The sequence below is a fragment of the Pyrus communis genome, chromosome 15 (assembly GCF_041283825.1).
Source record: "Pyrus communis isolate YQ-2024b chromosome 15, ASM4128382v1, whole genome shotgun sequence".
Lineage (NCBI taxonomy): Eukaryota > Viridiplantae > Streptophyta > Magnoliopsida > Rosales > Rosaceae > Pyrus > Pyrus communis.
The window spans coordinates 479,499-504,377 of record NC_142579.1 but is presented as its reverse complement, the minus strand read 5'-3'; the positions used below and the strand labels follow the sequence as shown (position 1 = coordinate 504,377).

Here is a 24,879-nt window from a genome sequence, read left to right as displayed (position 1 = left end):
AAGTTGGATATCAGGATTTGGATTTCCACAAATCCTCAACCCCACGGATACTCAGTTTTTCATGACGTGCGCATGTCCACTATAAACCCCCTATTTATTTTTATTTATTTATTTTTTTTTAACAAACGGTATTGTCTATACTTGTAAGAATCGAATTTAAGACCGTAATACTAAGTGACTTATTTATTTTATTTTGAATAAGGTGTTTTGTTCAAAATTACCAAACATTGTACAAATTACAAAAAGCAGCTTAAAACAGTCCAATCGAAACTTAAACGTGAATATCAAGAAACAAATCTTTACATTTAAAAAAAAAAAAAAAACGTGTTGGGTAAACACGACAACAAGGCATAAACATACAGAGAAACACGTCTCGCCTCTTCAATCCCATATGTCAATACATATAGCAAGCATCAAGTTAGACGTAGTCCGCTAATTTAATAGGGCTCAATTTATGGAAACTTTATAAAGAAAATCGCGCGTAACAAAATTTGGGTAGGAAAAATAGCATTACATATCACTTGTGAAGTTGTAATTTGACATTATTTCATATCACTTAAATCTTGATCGAAATATGGATGATAAAAGAATCGAATTGCATTGTGACACAATCAAATTGCATAGTAACTACAATCGAAATTCCATTGAGTATCATGATTATTTCACATATATTTCTATCTAATTCAGATAATCATGACATACTGCTAAATGTAACGCATGATTTTTGGTTCTATATTTGGAGTAGCTGCTGGGTTTGTTTTGGGTGAGGAAGGACCTATGGTTCACAGGTCACACCGGCGCTTGCATAGGCTCTTTGCTTGGACAGGGTGGCTCTCGCAAGATCTGTTGCCCCTGGTAAAGTGATTCCCACGCGACCTATCCCTCTTCTCTTCGAGACCCTTGATTCTTTCTTGCATCACTTGGAGTTATCGGAGGCCCTTTTGGAGGATTTGGACATTCAGGAGGAAGAGATGGAGATGTATCTTGATCTCCACCCCCTTACTAATACCTCACCATACACCGTAGTTGAAACAATGTCCCTTCCTAAAGCTGCTATTTTCTTTCGGGAGCTTGGCTTCAGGCACGTGCTGGTAGTGTCTTAATTCGACAAAAGGGTATGTTTCTCTCTGTTAACTATTCAATATGCATGTGTCTAGTGCTTGGTGATTATTACACCGATGAAAAAGAAGGTGAAATGCCAACTTACTGATAGTTTAGCGTTGTAACATTTAAGAGTCAATCGTATTTTCATTTATGGATTACTGTGATACACAAGTTTTATTAGTTTCTATTAGCTATTGTGATGTAAGATCTCTTGAGTTTCTGAAGCTGGGAAACGCAGGTAGCTCCAGCTGCCCGGCCGCCGTTGTCTCCACCTCCATCATCAATTCGATTGGAGAAATTCAATAGCAAAAACAAAACGGCAAATTGAAAATAGAAACGAAACCACAACATGCAAATCTTTTGAAACAAAAAAACAGATCGAACGAGAAAGAGAGCGTTTTATACTGCTAGGGGAAATTGAGCTCCAGATGCTCGATGCTGAGAAGCTCGCTCATGCTTATCGGATCCGATCGATTCAATTGATTCGAAAAATGGTGGAATTCGAATTGAATCGAAAACGAAAACAGAGATTGGGTTGAGAGATGAGAAAGGAAGAGAGAGAGAGATTTGATTGGTTCGATTGCAAAAATGGAATATTGTTTCCGTGCAAAGGAGAGATCGAGATAGGGCGGAGAGATCGGGAAAGGAAGAGAGCGTTTAAACATGCAAAGGTTTGCCGTCAGGGGCAAAATTGGGAACTCATTGCTTAAGCCGGTCTCATTGGGCTGGTTTGACGTTGGATTTGTTTTAGCCATTAAATAAAGTTATTAAAGTGCTTTTGGTTAAAATTCAATGTTTTGAAACTTTTTTCATTAGTTTCTTTTAATAATTTTGTTATAGGGGAGCGGAGACAGAAATCCAATGGCTGACTTGGAAGAAGAGAGTTGCTTGTAGACAGTTGTTGAACTTTTATTGTAGAATATTGGTTTAAAATGTTGTTTCTCTTTCTTGTAAAGTACTACGTAAATTACTTTGTTTAGTGTAATGTTTTCGTTCAACACTTTCACCTGTTGCAGATAGCATTAGAAGCTCAGGTTGCAGATATCTTTACCAAATGCTTATATAATCCTAGTTTTTTTTTTTTACAAAACTACAACAATCATGGGCTAGGAATCCCCAGTTAAGAGAATCTAAGTTAAGCCTTACATATCGAGTGCATGTGTCATAGGGCTGATTTAGTATTGCTGTGCTTTGAAAAAAAACTGATTCTGTTGTGTTGTGAGAATAAGCGGCTGTGAAATAAAGCAGCAGAGTGTTTGGTAAACTTTTTTGTAAAAGTGCTTTTGAAAAGAAAAAAAAACAGTATTATAGTGTTTGGTAAACTTTTATGTAAAACAGATGTGAAAAAAAACCGATTTTTCAAAGCTGGGTTTTGCAGCTTCTTGTTTTTGGCTTTTTTTCACCCAAAACTGTGAAAAAAAGCTGAAGCTGAATGTTTACCAAACACAAAAACAGCTCCCAGCTTTTTTTGATACCAGCTTTTTTCAGAATCACCTCAGTACCAAACCAGGTCATAGTCTTATGCTACATGACTCGGGTAATTTACAAAACAAAGTTGAATTGACCTCGATCTTGCAGTCGGTAAACAATCCATGCTTCGAAATTGTTTTAGGTCAAATTTAAACGCGCACACATACGAATATACGTTCAAAACTATTCCATTCAACAAATCTGGTAAAAAAGATGAGATGAATGTTAACAAAGTACATCATTAATAGCATAAAAGCTTTATATTCTATAACAAGCACTTTATACTTTTTTTAAGTATAACGTGCTTGTTATAGAATATAAAGCTTCTATGCTATTAATGATGAAGTTTTTCCTTAAATTCTCATTCTTGCAGAAGAGAATGCTTTGAATGTGTTTTATTCTTCTCATTTAGAGGTATATATAATCATATACAATCTTACTGTAAACAGGAAAAAATAATTACAATATAATTACAAGACAATCTCCTAAACTAGGAAACCCAAGATTAAAGGGATCCCGAAATAATAGGAAATTTATACAAAGTCAACACCTGCTGTGTCCTTAAAATTTGGTTCAAACCCTTGACGATTTAATTTATGGTTCTTCAGGTGTGCTTTTAGATTTGGGGTTGACTGCTGCAATATTTTTGCCATGTTAAATTAGTATGGCAAAAGTATTACTAAACGTGGATTTGTTTTCGTTTCGGTGTTTGTTGGCGTACATACTACGCCAATACATTAAACATACGAACGGTGGTTGCTAGGAAGCAGCAACCCAATACATTAAACATAGGAACAGTGGTTGCTCGGAAGCAGCGCTGGGGAAGGGGGATTCAATAAAGAATATTGGAACAAACAATGATTTTATTTTGTCACTAGAATTTTGTTTCTTGCGTTTTCGGAAATAAAGAAAAGAAAAGGGATGGATGTCAATTTGAAAACCAGCTAGTGACCCTCCTAGAGACAAGAGACTCCCGTGAAGAGCGGCTTCTTTGCTTCTTCCCACTTGCCTCTATTCATACCACCCAAATCTACCAAACTCGTCTACTCCCCCCAAACGAATAGGATCCTCTTCGGATCCTTTGTGAGAATCCGGATGATCAATCAATTGTTTCTATTTACCGTATATCGTGCAGTTAAAAATTTAAACTTTTTATTTAAAATTCAATATAAATAGTATTTAACGAAAACTGACCCCACAGTATATAATGAACAGATACGATTGATTGATCCTCAAATCATCACAAAAAGGATCATGAGAGAATCCTCGTCCCTCTCAAAAGATTTCTCACTACAGAACTAATCGAAATATACCATCATCTTGGCATCCATAGCCTCAGAGAGGGAGGAAATCGCCGCCGAAATGGCAGAGATCGACGATTCCAAAGTAGCAATCCGAGCATCCATGGTCGAGAATCGGATTGTACCTTAGAGCATAAAGGGACGGAAACCCATGATCAAATTGGATGATACCAATGGTACCACAAGATTCTACTTTAGAGCATCTCCAATGGAGTTCCTATATAGAGACAACCATCGTATAAAATGAGTATAAAAAAATACATGGACAAAATGAATCTTCAATGGATCGGAAAGTGAGTCCCTAAAGTATATGGACTCGCCGGATCCTTGGTGTATGTACCCAAATTTAGGGACTCTATAGGAAGTGAAATAGTGAATCCAATATGACAATTTAAGTAGAAAAGTAGGCGTGGATTCTAGTCTCATTGCTTTGTCTTTTTTTTTTTTTTTAATGGAGGGTCCAGATTGATTTTTGCTTTTCAAATTTTTTTACCATTAAAAAATCAACGGTTCTAATTAAATAACCGTTTCAATTTAGGTTACTCTCTCATGTTGTTCTTTCATCATTCCTATAAGCATCAAATTATCCAACCAAAACTTACCACAACTTAATCTCCTATTCTCAGTTTACTTGTACTCAATTCACTCATTCCGTTTTTGTGAAAGAAAAAAAAATTGGTACCGGAATTTGATTTTTACTTTTGGTTAAAATGTTCACAAAAATATTTTAGTAGAACGTAATGTTAAATTAATTCAAAAAATGTTAACATAAACAAAAAATATGCACCTAATCACATTATCACATAAAATTGTACAAAGTTCAAATTTAGGTATTCTGTTATAATAAGACTCCTGTTGAAAACAATATTCCTTTAGGAACAATAAGATTCTATTTCAATCTCTAAATAAATACTCAAAAATAGTGGTAGAAGTCTCGAACCAATTGTGCAGATGAGCTCCCAATTGTTTTCGTAAAATAATGTTTAATTGAAAATGACCATTGGCACACAAAGGCCACAAATGGCTGAATGTAACCACCCCAAACAAATATCCTTAATTACCAGCGACAGAAACATTGATAAACTAATAAATTTTCTGATTGTGACTATGCTAATCACAAACACATAACATGGACGGCTAATATCAATTGATCTATAGGGTCCTCACAGAAAGGATTTTCATCCGCCTCGCTCGACTCCCACCTCCCACACCGAACAAAGCGGATCCAGTTTGTCTCCTACTTTCCGAATCCAACCCTACACGACAAACACAACACGCTAATACAAACAGTATGCGCAGTACGCCCCTTCCCCTCTCTTACCCAACCCCCTCCCTCTCCCTCCTGCGCACCTCACTGTTCCATCGCCGCCATATTCTCCGCCACCAAAAACACACGTTTGAAAATCCGACAAAATCTGCCTGACTTTTTATTTATTTATTTTTTTCAAGTAAGTTGATGGATTCAGATAAACCCAGCAGCTTATTTCTGGGTAAGGCGATGAAGCCCACGTGGACATCTCTGCTTTTCGTACTCACCATCATGGTTGTCCTTTCCTACCAAAATTTCTCGACGAGGTCGAGGCTTCCGACATGGGTCGGGTCGATTTGGCCAACTGGAGGATCCGAAACCCGATCGGATGCCCCGGCCAGCAGCTGTGCCGGGTTCTTCGGGGATGTGCCGAAGCGGAAGGTGGTGATGTCCATCGAAGCTTTCGGTGGCGTTGGCGACGGAACCACCTCCAACACGGAAGCGTTTAGGAGGGCGATACTCCACATGCAGGCTTTCCGTAATACCGGTGGGTCCCAGTTGAATGTCCCCAAGGGAAGATGGCTGACGGGGAGTTTTAACCTCACCAGTAATTTCACGCTTTTTCTTGAACACGGCGCTGTAATTCTTGGCTCCCAGGTAAACTAGTCTCTGTTTTTGCTTTGTTTGTATAACTATTTTATCCTGCGGAATATTTGAAGGGGTATTTTCATTGGGCGGTTATTCATTTCCATTTGGTGAGGACGAATACAATAACGGTTGATTTGTGTCATTTTTATTCGTAGGATCCAAGGCAATGGCCTGTAATTGAGCCATTGCCTTCTTATGGAAGAGGGAGAGAGAGGTTAGGAGGAAGACATATAAGCCTTGTTCATGGGGATGGTCTCACAAATGTTGTCATTACAGGTACCGAAAAAACCCTTCATTTATTTTCTTATTCATTTGAGTTGGCCAAGTAGTTGTACCAGTCTTTAATTTAAAAGTTAATAGATTATTAATTTTGGTGGACATAAAAGCTTTCCATCAAGGAGGTATTAAGCTTAAACAAGGTGGTGGGTCGACTTACTGATGAGTTTCTTGATAGCAACTAACTCACGTTTTATGAATTGTTTTTTGGATCCTGATGTTTGTATGCAATGAATTAGTTTAGTTCAATTTGTTTGTTGCCATCACTATCAGGTTTCCAAAATTTCTGTCCTCTCTTTGCTACATAATTTTTTTTTGTAATTATATTTTCCGGAGGGTGCTTTGTGAATGATTATTTGGGTCCTTTCAGGTCATAACGGGACGGTTGACGGTCAGGGAAAAATGTGGTGGGAACTATGGTGGAACAGAACATTGGAGCACACCAGAGGTCACCTCCTTGAAATAAAAAACTCTCGCAACATTCTCATCTCTAACCTCACCTTCCGCAATTCTCCTTTTTGGACCATCCATCCTGTTTACTGCAGGTCTACATCCCCTGCCCTTTTCCTCTTCGTTCTTGTTTTTTTCTACTTGTTTCTATTCAAGTTAATGCTAATCTGTAGTTGATTGGAAATCCAAAACGATAAGATTATGTTATAAGCTCATTATTATGTGTTTGTTTCAGTAACGTTGTTATCAAGGACATGACAATCTTGGCCCCCCTTAACGCTCCTAATACTGATGGTATAGACCCAGGTATGCTCCTCTTCTTTCAATTTAACGTAACATCTATGTATCCAAATTATTTATAAAATTTAACATTGAGAAAAGTATGTTTCCTTTTTTATGCATATAAGTTGTGCATGATGTTTATAAGTCATGTATGTTCTTGTTCTTCCAATTTAGCACGACATGATTCATCTAAAGTCTAAACTAATCAAAGAAGTTGGCTTTGCCACCATGTAACAGGAAAGATAAACAAAAACCTAATTCAAGAAGTTAATGTAAAGAAGCATGTCTCTTTAGAAAATTTAACTTGTATTTTGTGTTTCAGATTCCAGTACTAATGTGTGCATTGAAGACTGTTACATAGAGAGTGGCGACGATCTTGTAGCAGTGAAAAGTGGGTGGGATCACTATGGAATCAAAATGGCTCGTCCAAGCTCAAACATAATAATTAGAAGAGTTAATGGCACCACTCCAACTTGCTCTGGAGTGGGAATAGGTAGTGAGATGTCTGGTGGGATTTCAAATATCACCATTGAGGATTTGCATGTTTGGGATTCCGCAGCTGGGGTGCGGATTAAATCTGATAAGGGTAGAGGGGGTTACATAGCGAATGTTAGTATAAGTAACTTAATGATGGAAAGGGTGAAGATACCCATAAGGTTTAGTAGAGGGGCGAATGATCACCCGGATAAAGGATGGGATCCCAAAGCTGTTCCCCATGTAAAGGGGATTTTTATTAGTAATGTGCTGAGTTTGAATTCAACAAAAGCCCCAGAATTGAAGGGCATTGAGGGGGCATCATTTGAAAGGATATGCTTTAAGAATGTCACAGTACTTGGTCTGGCTCCATCTGCAGCGTGGCATTGTGAATTTGTTTTGGGTTTTGCAGATGGGGTATTTCCAGTGCCATGTCCTCAGATGGAGGATATGGACTCGTTTGGCTCTTGTATGCAGCAGTGAGTTTCTTTGGATGGCTTTTGGGTACATTTTTGAAGATACAAGGTCTAAGTTTGGAGGGTGAAGTCGAATTACTCTGCAGAAGTTGGGTCTGCTTTTGGAAATGAATGCGAAGCACATTGCGGAGATGGGCATAATCAGCTCGGGCATTTTGTAAGTGAGATGTCTAGCTGCTGGTGTTCAATTTGCACATAGAGATGCAGTTTTCTTGTGTATTGGATCCGTTGTGCACAAGCTAGATGGGTGATCACCAGAATTTACTGACTGTTTCGTTGCCGTGGTCTTTAATTATTAACCTCGAGAATGATTATTTATTTGTAACTGTTGCCTGCGGTGGTGCTACACATACATACTCAGAAAGTACAGATGATAGCGATGGTGAAAACCGGAGATAAAGCTGAACTTGATAGAAATGATACAGGGGTAATGTAACATTGTTTTGTGAACTTCATATTCATTTCGTTTATGATTGATTTATGTTAAGAATTTACAAGATATGTGAGTGTATATCCAGTTCATCTATCTTTCAAGATACCAGGTATTCAACCAAAGATGAAGGATCGTCGAAGCTTTTCAATTAACAAGAAACTAATCTAGATAGATACATACAATATTGCAGATTTGATGCGTACATTGTATGGTTTAAGGTGGAGAGAAAATAAATAGATTTGGACGGATGGTTGGTTGTCCCCTTTGTCTGGGTGATCACCATTTCCAGAAAACATTGGAACCACACTTGTACTTGTCCTTGCCTTCGCACTCTAAACTCAGATCATCAGAGAGAAATGGTACTTTCTGCATCCATGCATACAGGCGTACATACACACACCAAGTTTAATTAATTAACCAAATTCACTAAACATTGGTGAAACCGAAGAATTTCAGCTCGCTAAATCGATTAAATAAAATAAAACTAATTGTAATTAAACTGTATTTAAGCAAGTTAATAGTGAGTTTGAAGATACCTTTTGCTTGGCGAGATCTTGGCAGCCAGTGAAGTTCTCTGGGAACTTGCATGATCCAAATTGAACAGTGAATGCTCTTGCAAAGTTTGCACCGCTCGTTGCCAGCCTCTTCTTGTCATTCAGTTCCTATAAATATAGATACAACAATATAATTGATATACATAATCAAATATATTATACATACATACACACACACACACACATGTATCTATATATGTCTGTTTACAGAGGATGTAGCTAGTTGTAGTTACCTTGTTGGCCTTGCTTTTTTCGAGGTAATCATCAATGACACCGGCATTGGCAGCGGAGTTGGACGAAACAGCGGTGAAAGCAACGGCCGCCAGGGAGAGCAGCGCAGCCCTTCTTCCAGCAGCTGCTTGACTATTTTGTGTGCTAGGCTGTTGGGCCCTGATTGCTACTACTTTGGTCTGAGCTGCTGATTCAACTGAAGGCATGCAAGTCGTCTTTGCTTTTGCAAGTTCAGATATTCTGGGGCCGGAGACGGCATAGTTGCATGCCAACACACTAGAGTTCATCGCTGCCATTTGTTCCTCTCCTAGTTTCCTCTATAGTTTTTGAGGAGAAGAATGTAATCTGGATGTATGATAAGGAGTGATTGTGGTGGGATCGTGGCGGATAAGGTGAGATTGCGTTGCTCACATCCTATTGGCAAGCTTTGCACTTTCATGCTTCTGCTACTAGTTTGGGTCATTATTTGGACTTGGTTTGTGTGGTGGCTTTGTGTTCTGGACCCACTTTAATTCTACATTTTTTGTGTGTGCGAAGTTAACAACATTATATACATTATTATTGGGAGATATGCGTTGAACCGTATAATGTGTTTCACATAATAATTTCGTGTTAAACTCAACGTCCACAAGATTCGAAACTTAAAACCTCTTCCTTAAAATAAGATTGGAAATTAGAAAATCACATCTTATTCTTGGTGTCAGTACGCTTCTCCTCCTAACAATACAGTGAGCAAGAAAGGAACTAAACATGTTTTTGGTGACGGAGACATAACCCTAACACAATATCCACAAATTTGGAATACTAGGTAAGTACTTTGTCATAAAGAAATTCACTATAACTCTGATGTAAAACTCCCTAATGTCGAAGGAGTTAACATTTGAAATCTAAGTTAAGATTCGTAAAGTAATTTTTTGTAATTTTATTAGGTGTTGTTGTAGTTGGAGTGATTTTATTGAATACTATCAGACATTTAGTGTCATTATGGACCTTAAAAATTACACAAGACTAACGTGGCTTGCAAGCCGTAAATCTAAAACCTAACTATTTTCTTTAGAAATCTGGTGTGAACGCAGACACGCCAATACGCGGCCGAATGGACAAGCATATACTTTGTTCTATATATTCCTCTCGACCAGATCACTCTAACCCTATGGAAACCTTTATCAGACAGTTACCCCACGGTCGAGCCATCGACCCGAATAATGAAGATACCTCTTTCATGGATCAAATCTGGGACAACGTGCTGAAGATGCGTGCGTCGATAAAGAACTTCCGGAAAAGTTTACGATTCAAGGAGCGGGCAAGACTGTCCAGACTACAGGATCATAGGAAAAATATCAAGGATACTCACCAATTTCGAAAACCCGCCCATCCAGGCACCACCAAGAATGGCTGGCCAAGGTCTAAGCATGCTGACCTGAGAAATTGCTCCAAAAGCACGCCGTGGGAAGCCATAGAGAACCCAAGGTCTATTCCAAATCCAATGTTCGGGAAGAAAACTTTTTCCCAGGGTCAACCGCACAGCACTTTCAACCATTCTATTTCAACTATATATCCTTTAGTGCTTTCGTCAAAGATCACCACACACAAATGAGTCATAAAACATGCCTTATCGCACGTTAAAATGCGGTCAAGTGCTTAATATATAGGCAGGCAGTGTCAAGTAGGCGATATTCTTTTACATGAGAGACAGAACGACTTTACATTTTTTTTTTTGAGAAGTATGTCTCTAATGTAAATGAATTTTGCCCACCTATAGAGTATGACTAAAATGTCCAAAAATCTATATCGTTAATTTTCTTTCTTAAAAGGAGAAACAACCCAAAGTTATTTCACCTTCAATCGGCAGTGTAAACCCAAGCAAACAAGAAAATAACAACATGCACGTCAAAACATGAAAATAAATCAAACCCTTAGAAACGCAATGGACAGAACGTAATGCAATGTTGTGGAATGGAAAGGCTTTGGAGCCTTCGGAAATGCACTGTAAAGTGCAGACTTGGCCACATGAATTCCATAAATGGCATGGGCCGAGGAAGAACACCAACGTGGTCACTAGGCAGCCATGGAAGCCGCTAGAAAATGGGTGGATTAAAAGTAATTTTGATGCGGCATGGGATGAACAGTTAGAGATTGGAGGAGTGAGGGTAGTGATATGGAACGACAAAGGGGAATTCATGGCTGCAGTAGCAATGAGAGTTGAGGGAATTGGTTCTCCATTGTTGGCGGAGATTATGGCGGCAAGGGAAGCAGTGATTTTTTCTCAACACCAGCAGACTACAGACGTGGAAGTTGAAGGGGATGCTCTGATGGTGACCACGACACTTCAACATGAGGGCCTAAAGGATTCATCTCCTTTTGGGCACATTATTGCAAATACTAGACAGATTTTAAGTGGTTTTTCTCAGTGCAAGGTTACATTTGGCCAATGCTCGACGAACAAGATGGCACACAGGTTGGCTAGATTGGGTTTCGCCCTTGATAATCCGGTAGTTTGGTTCGAGGAACCTTTTGATGTAATAATGGACCTTTTAATTGAGGATAATAATTGTATGTAATCTTTAGTGATGCGGGACGCTCTTTTTCCTTTTGTCCGGATTGAAATTTCCGACAAGATTTTTATCGAGACCCACTGTATGCATCTCATCCTATTTGTACGTATTAATTTTCTATCAATGAATATCGTAACTTCACTCAAAAAGCCATTTTTCAGTTTCTCAGAAAATTGAAATTTCAGACAGTATTGCACAAACACACAAACCTACATATGTTTAACCATAAAGCAAGCATATGCCTAACAAAATTACCCAAGTGAAAGATCGTACGTTTTACAACTTTTGGGGGCGCGTGGCTAGATCATGGTGCAGGTGGAGTGTGCTGGAGCCCAGTCCTTCAAAATAAATATACGAAATTGGACGTCAAATTATAAACAAAGATGAGCAAAAAAATTGTGTAGTCAATTACACTTACACAAGACACACTAAAACTAAGATTACTCATCTATACTTTCAAATAATTTATAGCATTCTCGAGTATTGAATTCTCCGTCATGTAGAGCTTTTAAATTTAATCCAATGATTCTAAAAAATAATCTAAAGAATTTAAGTGACAGATTATTCAGTATTCTTTAACTTTAGGGAGTGTTCTTAACTTTAGGGTTTAGGGTAACCCCGACCCTATACTTTTTCTCAGTTTTATTTTAAGACCACACGTGTTAAGAGACACAAAACTCTTAAAATACGCAATAAAAATTGATAGCCATCAAATTAAACTTTTAGAAAATCAAAGAAAAAAGTCAAATTATTACCAGTCATAGAATTGTAATCAAAACATAAATCAGCAGCAATTTGATCTGAAAAAGACCTGAAAATTTTACAACAAACAAATTTAACCAAATGTTTCAAATTGTAAGATATAAGATTAATAACAACTTTATAAACTACGGATCTTAAGCATGTCTAATGGAGTAGGTAAATGAGTAGGTAAATTTCTTTTGATGAGCCATACAGGCAAAATCTAGAGTAGTCAATTGAGTAAGCAAACTTTGCCTACTCCTTTAGAGTAGACAACATTGGAGAGATGTTTTTGTGTAGCAGGAATTCGTCGAGTACATCAAATGTCGTGATTGCATTGAAGAAGAAAATTTTAACAATTTATGTTATGAAACTTGATGTACCTGAATGTGTTTCGGTACACTAAAAAATTTCTCGCAACATTGCCTACTTTTAAATGTGTAGGCAAAACTAGAACTCAAATACATATTTATAATAAAGTATTCTGTGTGAGGGGAAGATGCAAAAAAAGATACAAGTAAATATCAAATGTGAAAGACAATAATAAAATAAAACTTTGCCTATTTAGTTTGCTTATCCTATAGGACTGACATATTATTTTATGAGGCAATTTAGTAAGCAACTTGCCATATCAATTACTATGATAAATTTTTACCAATTACATTTGCTTACACCATTAAAAATGATTATGGGGCATCGGATACCTGGAAGGTTCAAACCCGAACCAGATGTTGTGGGGGGTTGTGGACTTGGTGAGGGAGCCATTGGTGGACAAGTAGTGAAATCGTCTGTGCCTGAAAAATAAAAACACAAAACAGTAAGAAAAAAAACACCCAAACTCTAGAAACTTGACCTCAGAATCAGCTTTTGCACCACCCAATTCAAGAAAGAAAAAAAAGTTGAGAGATTTAGTAAATTCAAGAAAATTAAAAATAATAAATAATTACAATCAAATATTACCTTGGTGGTGGGGGTTCAACGGAGAAAAGATGGTTGTGGGGTTTAGCTAGGAAGAGGAGGTCGTGTCTGGTGGTGGTGATCAGTGGCATTAGATGAAGTGTTGCATACAGAGATTGTGTGAGCTTGTTTACCTACCCTATATACAAGGTTCTAAAAGATGCTAGGTGCTAGTCAGGTGACAGGTGTTTAGGCGAACTAGGCGGATTTAAGTAAATCTGTTATATTTTATATAAATAAGTGTCTGTTTATACTTAAAAATATATATAATTATATCATAAATTACAAAATAGAATAACATATATATTATGAAGTAATGAAACATATTGAAAACATGGGGAACAAGCATATAATGTGTTCATTTAAGTATTAAAAAAGTCTCTAACAATTTATTATAAAAAAAATGCAAAATGAAAGTTATTTATTGTTTATCTAAGTGCGTTGCGACCTAGGCGGGTGTCTAGGTGGGTTTGGGCGGGCTAGGTGGGTGCCTAGGAGGTTTAGGCGCCCTTTCTAAATTTTCAAATGCCTAGGCATTAATCGGGGCGCTGTCCAACCGCCTAGTGCCTAGGTGGCGCTAGACGGAGATTTTTAGAACAATGCTTATATATCTATAAACTAGTGTGTGCATGTGTGTGTGTGTATATATGTATGTATTTTTTTTACATGAAATATAATAGGCAACAAGTTGTGCAAGTTCTTGCGTATTATATTTACAAGAGTAATCAATTCATCCTATTAAAAACTAGACAAACTTTTCCCTTTCGTATCATCTTATGAAGAGTAACTTCCACAAGTCGTTTCTTATAGGTACATTGTCGACAACTATTATAAAACAGAATTAAAAAGAGAAACAAACGTATTATAACTAGATAGAAGAAAAAAAATGCGAGATGAGGGAGAAACTAGGAGAATAGAGATTGTACTATTTCCTTGGGGAAAAATCCCTATTTGTGCTAATTACATGAGTACGGTAAAAGGTATTAACCTTAAATACTCATCAGACAAGTACATCTATAATCAACAAATGATCATATATCCCTAATCAATAACTTGATTAAGGCGATCCGTATTTACCACAAAGGGGGCATTTTTCATGTGTAGAAAACTTATTTATTATTATAGGAGCGACAACATACATGAAACTCATTATCCACGTAGCAATTAATGAATGCCGCCATTTGAGGATTTAGGTTTTGAACCTAGTGTTTGGTGCTGCCCTTTGAGGGTTTGGTGTTGCCCTTTGAAGAATTATGTTTAGAAGCCGAGTGGGAATTACCTTTAAGAAGATTCTTCCACCAGTGAGCAGAGAGTTTGTAATGTCTTTTGAGTCCGTTTTTGTAATCCACATAGATGATACCGAATCTCACACTGTAACCGTTAGTCCATTCAAAGTTGTCAAGCAATGACCACGCAAAGAACCCTTTCACATTAGCGCCGTTCCTGCTCAATCAAATGTTAGATAAAATCATGTTCGTGAAATTATGGGTCAAGAAATGAGAACAAATCAAATCTTTACTTAATTTTGTCAAGCAATCACTTACTTAATGGCTTCTTGAACGTAATAAAGATGCACATCGTAATATTTAATTCTTTCTTTGTCAATGAGAGCTTCCTCAAGTGATAATTTGGGATCATTTGCCTCGTCAACTCCTACAAAAAAAAAGAAGTGATGTTTATTTAGTTTCATGTGGAAATATAAATGGCAATACGTGTATATATGTATATATGATTTGACATAACTACCGTAACTACCATTTTCTGTGATGTAAATAATTGGATTTTTATACTTCATCTTTGTGTAAGTTAACAGTTCTTGAAGTCCTTGTGGATAAATATAAAGCCAATTTGAAGCAGCCTGCAACCAACCATATGAAATTATGTGAGCTACAACATGATATGAGGTAAGAGGGTTTATAAATTTAATATATATTATTTTCATTTTTTTGAAAAGCGATGCAACTGGTGGCAAACTACGGTTATCCACTCATTAGGCTTGGAGGAGGCTAACTGGAACTTACAAATTACCCATAATCACGATTAAGCAGATTCACAACTTACGAAGTATCGAACCTAGGACTTCCCTTTTTTTTTTTCTCCTTTAAGGGAGCTACTGTTCACATTTTTCTATTCTGCTATTTGTTGTGGTTGTTTAAGTTTAATATATGAATTAATCGTATATATAGTAGACGTACCATTGGACCGATGGGGACTCCATTGCGGTTGTCTGCCACAATAATATTCATTTGTCAAAGTCTTGTTAGTGTGCTTTAATTCAAAAAATTATCGGAAGCTAATTAAAATTTTAATAAATTAATTACTCACTTAATGATTCGACGTTGGCGTCGGTTGACTGGCTTGGCTGCTTTACAGACTTATTGGCAGTAACATCTTTTGCATAAGACGATGAGTAGTAATTCAATCCAACAAAGTCATATGAACCTTTTAGCATTTTGGATTGCTCTTTGGTGAAGTTGGGCAATCGATTTCCAACTAGGCGTTGCATACTCTTTGGATACCGACCCCATGTCACCGGATCCATAAACCTATATTTAAATAAAGAATTTTAAACATATATTAAGCAAGTATTAAAAAATGTGAATTGTAAATCAAGTTATCTAATTAGTTTAACTGCTTTAGTAATCTAATTATTTAGAAGAGCGTAAGTACCATCCATACGAAAAATCAAGTGCTCTAAGTGCAGCTTCTTTATCTTCCGTTGAATTAGAAAATGGAACGGACCAACCTGAGTTAAGCGTTATTCCGATCACGCCCTTTTGTGTAGCCTGTGCATGCATGCATATTCAATATTAACATTTGATTATATGGATATATGTATGTGTGTGTGTGTGTATAAGCGGCCACCCCAAGTCAAGAAGGCTCTCTGCTTTGCGAGAGTTGGAAGAAAACCGCTTATCATGCACAACACTTACTCTTGCTTTGCAAAGAGACTGATTTCACGACTTGAACTCATGACCCTTTTGGTCATAAAGATGCAACCTTTTAGTTGCATCAAGGCTCACACTCGTATATGTTTATAGAGATATATATATATATATATATATATATATCTATATATATGTAACTTACTTGATACTTGTCTCTGTACACATTTACAGCAGCTGCATGAGCTAGAAGTTGGTGATGTGCCGACAAATATGGCTCCGTCGCCGAATTCCCACCCTCTTTGCATTTTGTATGGTTAGAGCATCGGCCTGGAGCAAATGCTCCAACTGTATAACCTTGGACGCTATAAGTTTGAGGCTCATTTAACGTGATCCAGTGCTTAATTTTGTCACCAAACTCTTTAAAGCAGAGATCTGCAAAGTCCCGAAAATCGCTCCTATATGAAATAAAATGTTTGGTTAAATTTTGAACTCTTAATTAATTGAGCATTTCACGAGTTTATAAGTGCTGAGGAAGTTCTTTCACTTACACACTGTTAGGGCTTAAGAAGCCAAGGTACTGATCCTCCAAAGTCTGGGGAAAATCCCAATGAAAAAGTGTCACAAAGGGCTTTATACCTGCAATATTTAAAAGTTAATACAATACAGAAATAAAAATGATCAGTAATTAGTAATTTCTTATTCTTTGAGGGTCAAATTAGTCTCAAAAGGGTCTTGGGCATAACCATTGGCTTGAAGCTCATGGAGGAGATTTTTGTAATAATTTAGTCCTTCCTTGTTCACTCCCCCACTTATCGTTCCATCTGATCAAAAAGTTTCGGGGAGAAAGAAAAACAATGTAGTACATTAGAAGAACAGAAATACAACAACAATCAAGTTTTATCTCACTAAATGAGGTCAGTTGTATCATGTATGAATTCTAAAACGTCATTGTGTTCGATTTTGCATCAAGTCTTCCGCTTCTGCGGTCATATTTATATTATATAATTAATTAAAACAATAGTCAATTTATTACATTATATTAATTGTCTTACTAGGTAACAAGCGAGACCATGAGATTGAAAATCTGTAAAAATCCCAACCCATATCCTTGAGAATCCCAACATCTTCCTGTAACATGTCGAAAGAACCTTGTTATTTTTCTTGCACTCAAATTCTTATAATTAGTCTTCGCTGCTACATTCTTCAAAAAGAATTAAAGGTAAAAAAAGTGTGACTTATACCTTATAGCGATGATATGAATCAACAGCCACATCTCCATTGCTGCGATCTGTTATCTTATCTGAATTATTTTATTTGTACATAAAATATGTAAGCACCTTATAAACTGATTGGAAGCAAACCTATTTGATGAAAACAATTTAGATTTTTAGCGTTTAAATCTAATTTGCTCGGTAAAACATTTAAATAAAAACAAAAAACCTAATTGCAAAATACACTCTTGAAACTTGGATCAGTCACTTTACAAATGAGTTTTTATTACAAATGGTCCCTAAAATGATCAAACTCATCATTTTGGTCTCTCGCTTTCAAAATCAATTAATATTGTCCCTGACATTCGCTATCCCACATCAATTTGATCATTCCGTTAAGATTTCGTCAACTCTTCTGTTAATTTGTATGTGGAACCTACAATCCAATGAAATGGTGACACGTGGATTACACAAAATAAGGGGTTTTGTTGCAAATGGTCCTTGCCAATGATCCAACTCCTCATTTTGGTCCTTGATTTTCACAAATCAATAAATTTGGTCATTGGCTTTCACTACCGCACATCAGTTTAGTTCTTCCATTAAAATTTCATCAATATTTTTCGTTTGTGTGCTGATGTCGTCCCACTAATCCAATCATATAGCTTCATGTGGATTAACCATAAGAAACTATTATTTTTTTACGAGTGAAGTAACAGACGAGTATTTCGCGCTAATTAACATTTTTCTCACATCCCAAAACCCTAATTGGAAAAAAAATTCAATCTAAATTCGACAAAATCGAATCCAAATTCAATTCAAATTTGATAGGATCATAAACAACTAGAGAGAATGAGGAGTGAGTTCAAGAGGCCAAGTACTTTAGTGGTATCATGATGCATTCTTTTTCTTTTTGAGCATACCCTGATGAAGACGACGATGACTTTTTTTTTTTTTTTTTTCTTCTTTTAGTTTTGGTTTTTAGTTTTAAATCTTAAAAAAAATAGTTTCTTGTAGGTAATACACATAGCGCCATATGATTGGATTAGTGAGACAAAAAATATTGACGAAAGTTTAACGGAAGGATTAAATTGACATTCGGTATTGAAAGTAGAGATCAAATTTATCAATTTTTAAAACTCAAGGACCAAAATGAGGAGTTGGATCAATGTCAGAGACCATTTGCGATAAAAATTCTTATGTTGTGTAATCCATGTATCACTAATTCATTAGATTTGTGGGTCCCACAAACAAACTAACAGAATAGTTAACATAATTTTAACAGAATGACCAAATTGATGTGTAGTAGTGAATGTCAGGAACGACATTGATTAATTTTGAAAGTGAGAGACCAAAATGATGATTTAAAAAAGATGATTTAAAAAAAAAATTCGCATAAAACTTTAGATTAACTAGATATTTGGTAGAAAATATGCAAGTTGTCTTTGATTTCCGCTATGTTAATGTTGTATGGAAGAAGAGGAGTATGAAAAGTAAAATAATTCACATACCTGGGTATTTGTGAGTGAATGTATCCCAAATACATGGTCCTCTACCCCCTTCCTTTGCAGCACCTTCAAACTAATAGAATTCCCGAACACACAACAAATTAAACCCAGCATTCTAGTGAGAATTAATTAACCTTGAAAGAAAAAAAAAATTATATATATAGAGGTGCGTTACGTACCTGGTAAGCCGCTCCGGCAGACCCGAATATGAAATCGGGGGGAAAACTGCTCCGGTTGACGATGTGATGAGCGTCGCATGAAGCATAGTCTTTAGGATGATTTTGCTTGGCAGATTTACTAGTTGTGACTGTACAGCCAAGAACAAGCAGGAGGATGAAACCTAACTTAATCATGATGTTTTGATGCTGATTTTTAATTTTGTTAAAATTTGAATTCTAGGGTTAGCTATTGGCCCTTTATATATACACATAATATTTCTAGCCGAAAAAATCATGATAGGACTGAAAGACTAAATTTGGATATATATTGTCCGTCTTTTTTGGTCTAAAGAAAGATCTTATTAAACTCGAATAGAAACAAATATTATCTGTCAAGCCAGTTTTAGGATTATATTTATCATCATCGATCACCCTTCCGTTCCATGTTTAATCCGTATATATATTTGACTCCAATAAGAAGCGGTCAATCCATGCATACGGAAAGATTTGTTTTCCAGTTGACGATGTTCAACCTTCTGTTTTAGACTCAATAGAATAACGGATATGATTTGACGAACTGCTAAGGAAACCTAACAAATTAAAGATTAAAAACATTTTCACATTGGATAAAACAGGATAATTGTAAGTATTTGATTTTTCTGGCGACATGCCTTTTTTATTTTTTGTCTTGCTTTGATAAAGATGTCTAGCTTTTGAAATTTTAAGATTATTCATGGCTATTTTGACATGCAATTAAACATCTTCCTACAGCCTTGCAATTATATTTAATATACCTTTTAATTCCTGAATAATATATCAAAAATCCTAAAATCTGATATATAAATTTGTAGAATTCAATTTTAATAAAAAGTCTTTCAAATTACGCATGAAAAGTGATATATGCTCTTCCTTACAGGCTTACTGTAGTATCCCACATCGCCCGTGAGGGCGTGGTCTCTGGGCCTTATATATCCATTGCCAACCTTAAGTTTCAACTAGGCCTTTTGTGGACTCCCTGAGGGGAGGGCAGGCGCTGGCTACGGCTGAGTACCGGTCCACAGAAACAAAACCGTGCGGTAGCTCTGTCTTCGGGCAGGGAATGCCAAAGCGGACAATATAGTTGGAGCTGAGGGTTGGGATGTGACAATTTTGGTATCAGAGCCAGACTCACGGTCGTGGTGTGCCGACGAGGACGTCGGGCTCCCTAAGGGGGGTGGATTGTAGTATCCCACATCGCCCGTGAGGGCGTGGTCTTTGGGCCTTATATATCCATTGCCAACCTTAAGTTTCAACTAGGCCTTTTGTGGACTCCCTGAGGGGAGGGCAGGCGCTGGCTACGGCTGAGTACCGGTCCACAGAGCTACCGCACGGTTTTGTTTCTGTGGACCGGTACTCAGCCGTAGCCAGCGCCTGCCCTCCCCTCAGGGAGTCCACAAAAGGCCTAGTTGAAACTTAAGGTTGGCAATGGATATATAAGGCCCAAAGACCACGCCCTCACGGGCGATGTGGGATACTACACTTACACCAATGCGTTGAAGAATTTTCTATTGTACCATCGTTGAAATTTCTGTCCTATCATGACCGAAATTTCACTCTACTTTTCCTTCTATATTTACTAGTGATTTAGCGGTTTTTCAATGATTATTTAGATATGTGCACTCAAATTCAATCATGTTTACAATTATTAATAGAAGAAACTATCCATCTATTTGTTTGGAGGCCTTTCTATTTGTTGTTGGTAACGTGTACTTTATATTTCTTGCTATTATTTGGTAAGTTCATATTTCTTTTTGTATGTATTATTTGGTAAACCCTAAACCCTACTTGTACAAGAACATTATGCCAATAAATTATTATATACCTTCCTTGAAAGGTCCAGAATCATGTGATAGTTCCATCACAAGCTCAACCTGCATGTAGCAAGTACTTTTTATGAAACGAAAATGAAACGAAAAATATAATTTAAAAAACACTAAGGGATAAATTACTAGAACGATTCTAAAGCACAAATAAATTGGAGTAACAAAATAACAAATAATTCGTCCGAAACAAGAATCAATTTAGGATGCCATTGGCACCTAAATACAGAAATTATAAGTGCAATCATCTGAGTTGATTCACGCCCTACAAAGTTCTCTATGGCCTTCCTGAAACCGTCATCAATCAGATAATGGCAGCTAGCTGTAAGTTGTTACGGGCAGATTGCCTGTGATATCATAAAAACCATAATAAAAGAAATTTTTATGTATGTTGTAGACCTATTAGATTAGGAATGTGTTTGTATAAATCCTAGTGCATCTAGGGATATGTTGGAATATTCTCTAGGGTTAGATATTATCATCTCAGAGTTGTAATCCTATTAGAGTAAGGAATTAACCTTCTCCACTACTATAAATAAAGACACAATTTGGTGGAATAGAACATACCTCACAATTACACATATCTCTCTTCTCTCTATGTGCCGCACCCCCTATCACTCACACAATGGGGTGGAATAGAACACACCTCACAATTACACATATCTCTCTTCTCTCTATGTGTCGTGCACCCTATCACTCTCACAATGTGGTGGAATAGAACACACCTCACAATTGTTCAGTAAATTATGCCTACAACACATTATCAGCACGCTCTTGACGTTGTGCTAACAAGAGTTTGATCTTCAATCAAGGGAGTATTACGTCTTAATCATTTTTTTTATGATTAATTTATTATTTTATTGAATTGATCTACATGCTATTAATTCAATTTAATTTTTCTGTGTTGAACGTGATACAATGCATTGGATATGCAATTCCAGCTTTCTGAGAAGGATCTTCTACAAATTGAAAGGCTTTTGTTGTTTTCTACCAATCATGTACGCTTAAAATAAAGGAAGAAATTTGAAATGACCATGAAGCATGAAAACATTCCCCATGATGCATAAACCCCCTACATTTATATTTTCCTTCCGATATATATATTGTATATGTTTCATATATTTGTCAATATATATATATAGGGCTGGAAAAAAATCCCAAAAATCCCAAACCAAACCGAAAAAATCCCGATCCCAAACCAAAAAAATCCCAAACCAAAATTCCCGAAATTTTCGGTATGTCATCCCGAACCAAACCGAAATTTTCGGTATGGGATTCGGTATTGCATCTCCATTTTTTCGGTATTCCCATACCGAATAGAATTAAATATTATATATATATATATTATTTTTTAATATATCAAGGAAACAAGGAAACAAAGGAGCAAAGACCATTATGCATGCATGAACATATCAGTATACATATATTATATATATACACGGACAAGGTGGGTACAGGGCATGCAATTAGTTGAGCTCAAATTTTTTTCTTTTGTTTTCGAGTACACAATATGGTTGTTCTTTCAGACATGGGTGCCGCCAAAATTTTCATTTAATTACAACTATGTGGAGGAGGAATCAAAGTTGGAATGTGGGGTGAGATGGCATTAGATTTTTTGATATGATATGCTCGTTCTGTCAAATTATTGGCATTAATCAGTATATATTATCATAATTATTGGATATGATTTGTTTGTTCAACTGGCATGGCTTTTGGCATTTTTCTAGTCATTCATCTCTTAGTAAAACTGTATACGTGTTTCGTTTTCTGCATAATATGTCAAATTTTAGCCCAAAAACATAATATGTCAAATTTTAGTCCAAAAGCCCAAAAGCATTTCGGGATTCCCGATTTGTCCCGAAATCCCGAAATTATTTCAGGATTCCCGAAAATTGGGATTCCCGAAAATTTGGTTTGGGATTGGTATTGAATTTGGGATTCCCAAAAATTTCGGTTTGGGAATCGGGACAAGGGTTTCGGTATGGGATCCCATACCGAACCACCCTATATATATATACACACACACACACGTTTCATGCATTACGCAATTTTTGTTATGTGGAATATGTGAGTCAAAGAATCGAAAGAAATTAGAAGCAATTAGGGTTTTTCAAACCCTATAAATTTCGAAAAAGAATTTAAAATTTATGGGAAATTTTCGGCGGAGCCACGGCCTAGGGTTTTGAATGTTGCTGGGCCCGCAACCCTATAAAGTAGTATACCAGCATTTGTTTGCTGGCCTCTCTCATGGTCCAGCTTGCGCCAGACCAAGCCAGCAGGTGCTGGGCTTGTCGGTGCACTCGGCCCAAATTAGCCAGCCAGTATTTACTTGCTGGGCTTGCATTGCATCAACCAGAAGCCAGGGAAAGCTGGTCTTCCTTCACGCTAATGCCCAAATCCAGCAAGCCTATCACTGATCGGCTTTGCCCTCCTTCCCTGGCCCAATGACTTACGTTCTTGTTGGGCTGTTGTGCAGCCATATAATGGAGCCCAAAGGCCTGCAGCTTGCTGTAGGGCGGTGACCCATTGCAGTCAGCAATTACATGTTGGGCTGCGTACCTTTTTTGACTGGATGCCGTATTTTGGCGTCCTCTGCTTCTTAATCATACCCAAATATTTTTGCCATATTTTTGGTTAACACTAATTAAGCTATAATTCACTTGTCACTTGGTCCGTCACCAATTGAATCTAATAAGACCTGCATGTCATTATTTTGCTTCCACATTCGACCTCGTATGGTCCCGATCTATTGAATTAATTAAAAGTGACCAATAATCTATTAATATGACAAGAAATCCAAAATTATTGGTCTGAAACTCACTTTTGGACATTAATGATTCAATATTTTAATTCTCTTCTTTGAACAATTGACATCCATTCGTAGTCCCGAAGCGCTCACACTTGAGTTCCTGAAGAAACTCAAATCCACTACACTTAAATCAGTATATTGTATTATGTGTTCTTATAGAAACCTATCTTTTATGTATGTCTGCTCTTTGGTGCAATAAGTAAAAACTTGTATAAATCTAAATTCAGATGTGGTTTCCCATCAAGGAATAATTAAAGGATAGACAAGACACTTCCAGCATTGGTTGGAGCTAGGGGACAGGCCACCAAACAAGCCTGAGAGCCCGGCCTATTGACTCTAGCATGTAGGAGCTCAAGGGACAAGGCAGGCCCGAGTACCAGGGCTATCATGAATTGCCAGCTCGCGAGCTTGAAGGCTATCTGACTCAAGGTTGACGTCAGCCAGACATCAACCCTATTTTTTATATTTTTCTGTCAGACGCGTGCACTGCACCCGTGCGTAGGGGCGCGTCACCCAACATGTTTTCAACAAATGGGGCTCGCGGCGCAGTTTCAAATTTTTACCGTTGGGAAGCCACGTGGCTTCCCATGGTCCATTGGATCTCAACGGCAAGAAAATGTGGACTGTCAGATTTGCAACGGTAAAAAAAATAAAAAAAAATCTTATTTAATATCAACCGTTGGATCTAAGGTCAACGGTTGATATTATTCTCCTTTATAAATAAAAAAAATAGTTTTAAAATTCATAAATGTTACCGTTGTGCCATGTGGCACAATCTGGAGTGTTGGAATTCAATTTTTTTTTAAATCTAACGGCAGAGATTAATTAGTTGAATAAAAAAAATTAAAAATTTGTAAAAAATGAATAAAAATCCAAATTTTTTTTTTTTTTAATATTGTTTTTACTTGTCTATAAATACCTTCTCATTATCATACCTTACACCACAATTTCATATTTTCTCAACTACTTTCAACCACATTTCTATCTTTCTCTCAAAGTTTCAATCCAATTTTTTTTCAACAAAATGACTACTGATGCAGGTACGAATTGGACGCTTCTTGAAGATACTGCGTTGTGTACTAGCTGGGTTTAAGTTACTCATAGTTCATTTACGGGTAATGAGATGCAGTTACGAGAAATGTGGAGTCTTATTCATATCAATTATCTTGAGAAAATGGGTGGGAAAAGAACCAATGAATCGATGTTCAGTCGTTGGAAATTACTTAGCCAATCGTTTAGTATGTGGAG

The 24,879-nt window shown here is 36.9% G+C and overlaps 4 protein-coding genes and 1 long non-coding RNA gene across 5 annotated transcripts; 3 read left to right on the top strand and 2 right to left on the bottom strand.

Moving 5' to 3' along the window:
• Positions 1-621: 621 nt before the first annotated feature.
• Positions 622-2,104, top strand: LOC148690315 (uncharacterized). The gene is made up of 2 exons (XR_015957212.1): positions 622-1,115; positions 1,945-2,104. It is a non-coding gene; the product is annotated as an uncharacterized LOC148690315 (long non-coding RNA).
• A 2,830-nt stretch (positions 2,105-4,934) lies between these two features.
• On the top strand, positions 4,935-8,229 carry LOC137713650 (Pectin lyase-like superfamily protein). The gene is made up of 5 exons (XM_068452977.2): positions 4,935-5,781; positions 5,928-6,048; positions 6,419-6,593; positions 6,734-6,804; positions 7,103-8,229. Exons 1-5 carry the CDS (start codon positions 5,332-5,334, stop codon positions 7,735-7,737), a joined length of 1,452 nt encoding a protein of 483 aa, XP_068309078.2. The 5' UTR covers positions 4,935-5,331; the 3' UTR covers positions 7,738-8,229.
• Positions 8,230-8,275: 46 nt separating this feature from the next.
• Positions 8,276-9,352, bottom strand: LOC137713659 (photosystem I reaction center subunit N, chloroplastic). Its single transcript, XM_068452989.2, has 3 exons — positions 8,951-9,352; positions 8,700-8,825; positions 8,276-8,529 (listed from the first exon to the last, which is right to left on the bottom strand). The coding sequence occupies exons 1-3, from the start codon at positions 9,242-9,244 to the stop codon at positions 8,440-8,442; spliced, it is 510 nt and encodes a 169-aa protein (XP_068309090.2). The 5' UTR covers positions 9,245-9,352; the 3' UTR covers positions 8,276-8,439.
• A 1,542-nt stretch (positions 9,353-10,894) lies between these two features.
• Positions 10,895-11,509, top strand: LOC137728307 (uncharacterized). The gene has a single exon (XM_068467131.2). It carries the CDS (start codon positions 10,895-10,897, stop codon positions 11,507-11,509), a length of 615 nt encoding a protein of 204 aa, XP_068323232.2.
• Positions 11,510-12,261: 752 nt separating this feature from the next.
• On the bottom strand, positions 12,262-19,158 carry LOC137713668 (beta-glucosidase 24-like). Its single transcript, XM_088686182.1, has 15 exons — positions 18,985-19,158; positions 18,809-18,878; positions 17,331-17,389; positions 17,142-17,217; positions 16,833-16,910; positions 16,638-16,725; positions 16,292-16,544; positions 15,872-15,987; positions 15,527-15,747; positions 15,397-15,428; positions 14,957-15,059; positions 14,746-14,854; positions 14,481-14,647; positions 12,949-13,038; positions 12,262-12,314 (listed from the first exon to the last, which is right to left on the bottom strand). The coding sequence occupies exons 1-15, from the start codon at positions 19,156-19,158 to the stop codon at positions 12,262-12,264; spliced, it is 1,689 nt and encodes a 562-aa protein (XP_088542308.1).
• Between the last annotated feature and the right edge of the window lie 5,721 nt (positions 19,159-24,879).

Excerpts from the sequence above, each read along its gene's own strand:
- LOC137713650 (XM_068452977.2), top strand. The coding sequence starts at position 5,332 with ATGGATTCAGATAAACCCAGCAGCTTATTTCTGGGTAAGGCGATGAAG. Across the intron at positions 6,594-6,733 it reads ATCCATCCTGTTTACTGCAG|TAACGTTGTTATCAAGGACA; the intron begins GTCTACATCCCC and ends TGTTTGTTTCAG. Across the intron at positions 6,805-7,102 it reads TACTGATGGTATAGACCCAG|ATTCCAGTACTAATGTGTGC; the intron begins GTATGCTCCTCT and ends TTTGTGTTTCAG.
- LOC137713659 (XM_068452989.2), bottom strand. The coding sequence starts at position 9,244 with ATGGCAGCGATGAACTCTAGTGTGTTGGCATGCAACTATGCCGTCTCC. Across the intron at positions 8,826-8,950 it reads AAAAAAGCAAGGCCAACAAG|GAACTGAATGACAAGAAGAG; the intron begins GTAACTACAACT and ends CTATATTTATAG. Across the intron at positions 8,530-8,699 it reads AAGATCTCGCCAAGCAAAAG|AAAGTACCATTTCTCTCTGA; the intron begins GTATCTTCAAAC and ends GCATGGATGCAG.
- LOC137728307 (XM_068467131.2), top strand. The coding sequence starts at position 10,895 with ATGTTGTGGAATGGAAAGGCTTTGGAGCCTTCGGAAATGCACTGTAAA.
- LOC137713668 (XM_088686182.1), bottom strand. The coding sequence starts at position 19,158 with ATGATTAAGTTAGGTTTCATCCTCCTGCTTGTTCTTGGCTGTACAGTC. Across the intron at positions 16,911-17,141 it reads ATGGTCTCGCTTGTTACCTA|ATGGAACGATAAGTGGGGGA; the intron begins GTAAGACAATTA and ends CTTTTTGATCAG. Across the intron at positions 15,748-15,871 it reads CTTGATTTTTCGTATGGATG|GTTTATGGATCCGGTGACAT; the intron begins GTACTTACGCTC and ends ATTTAAATATAG.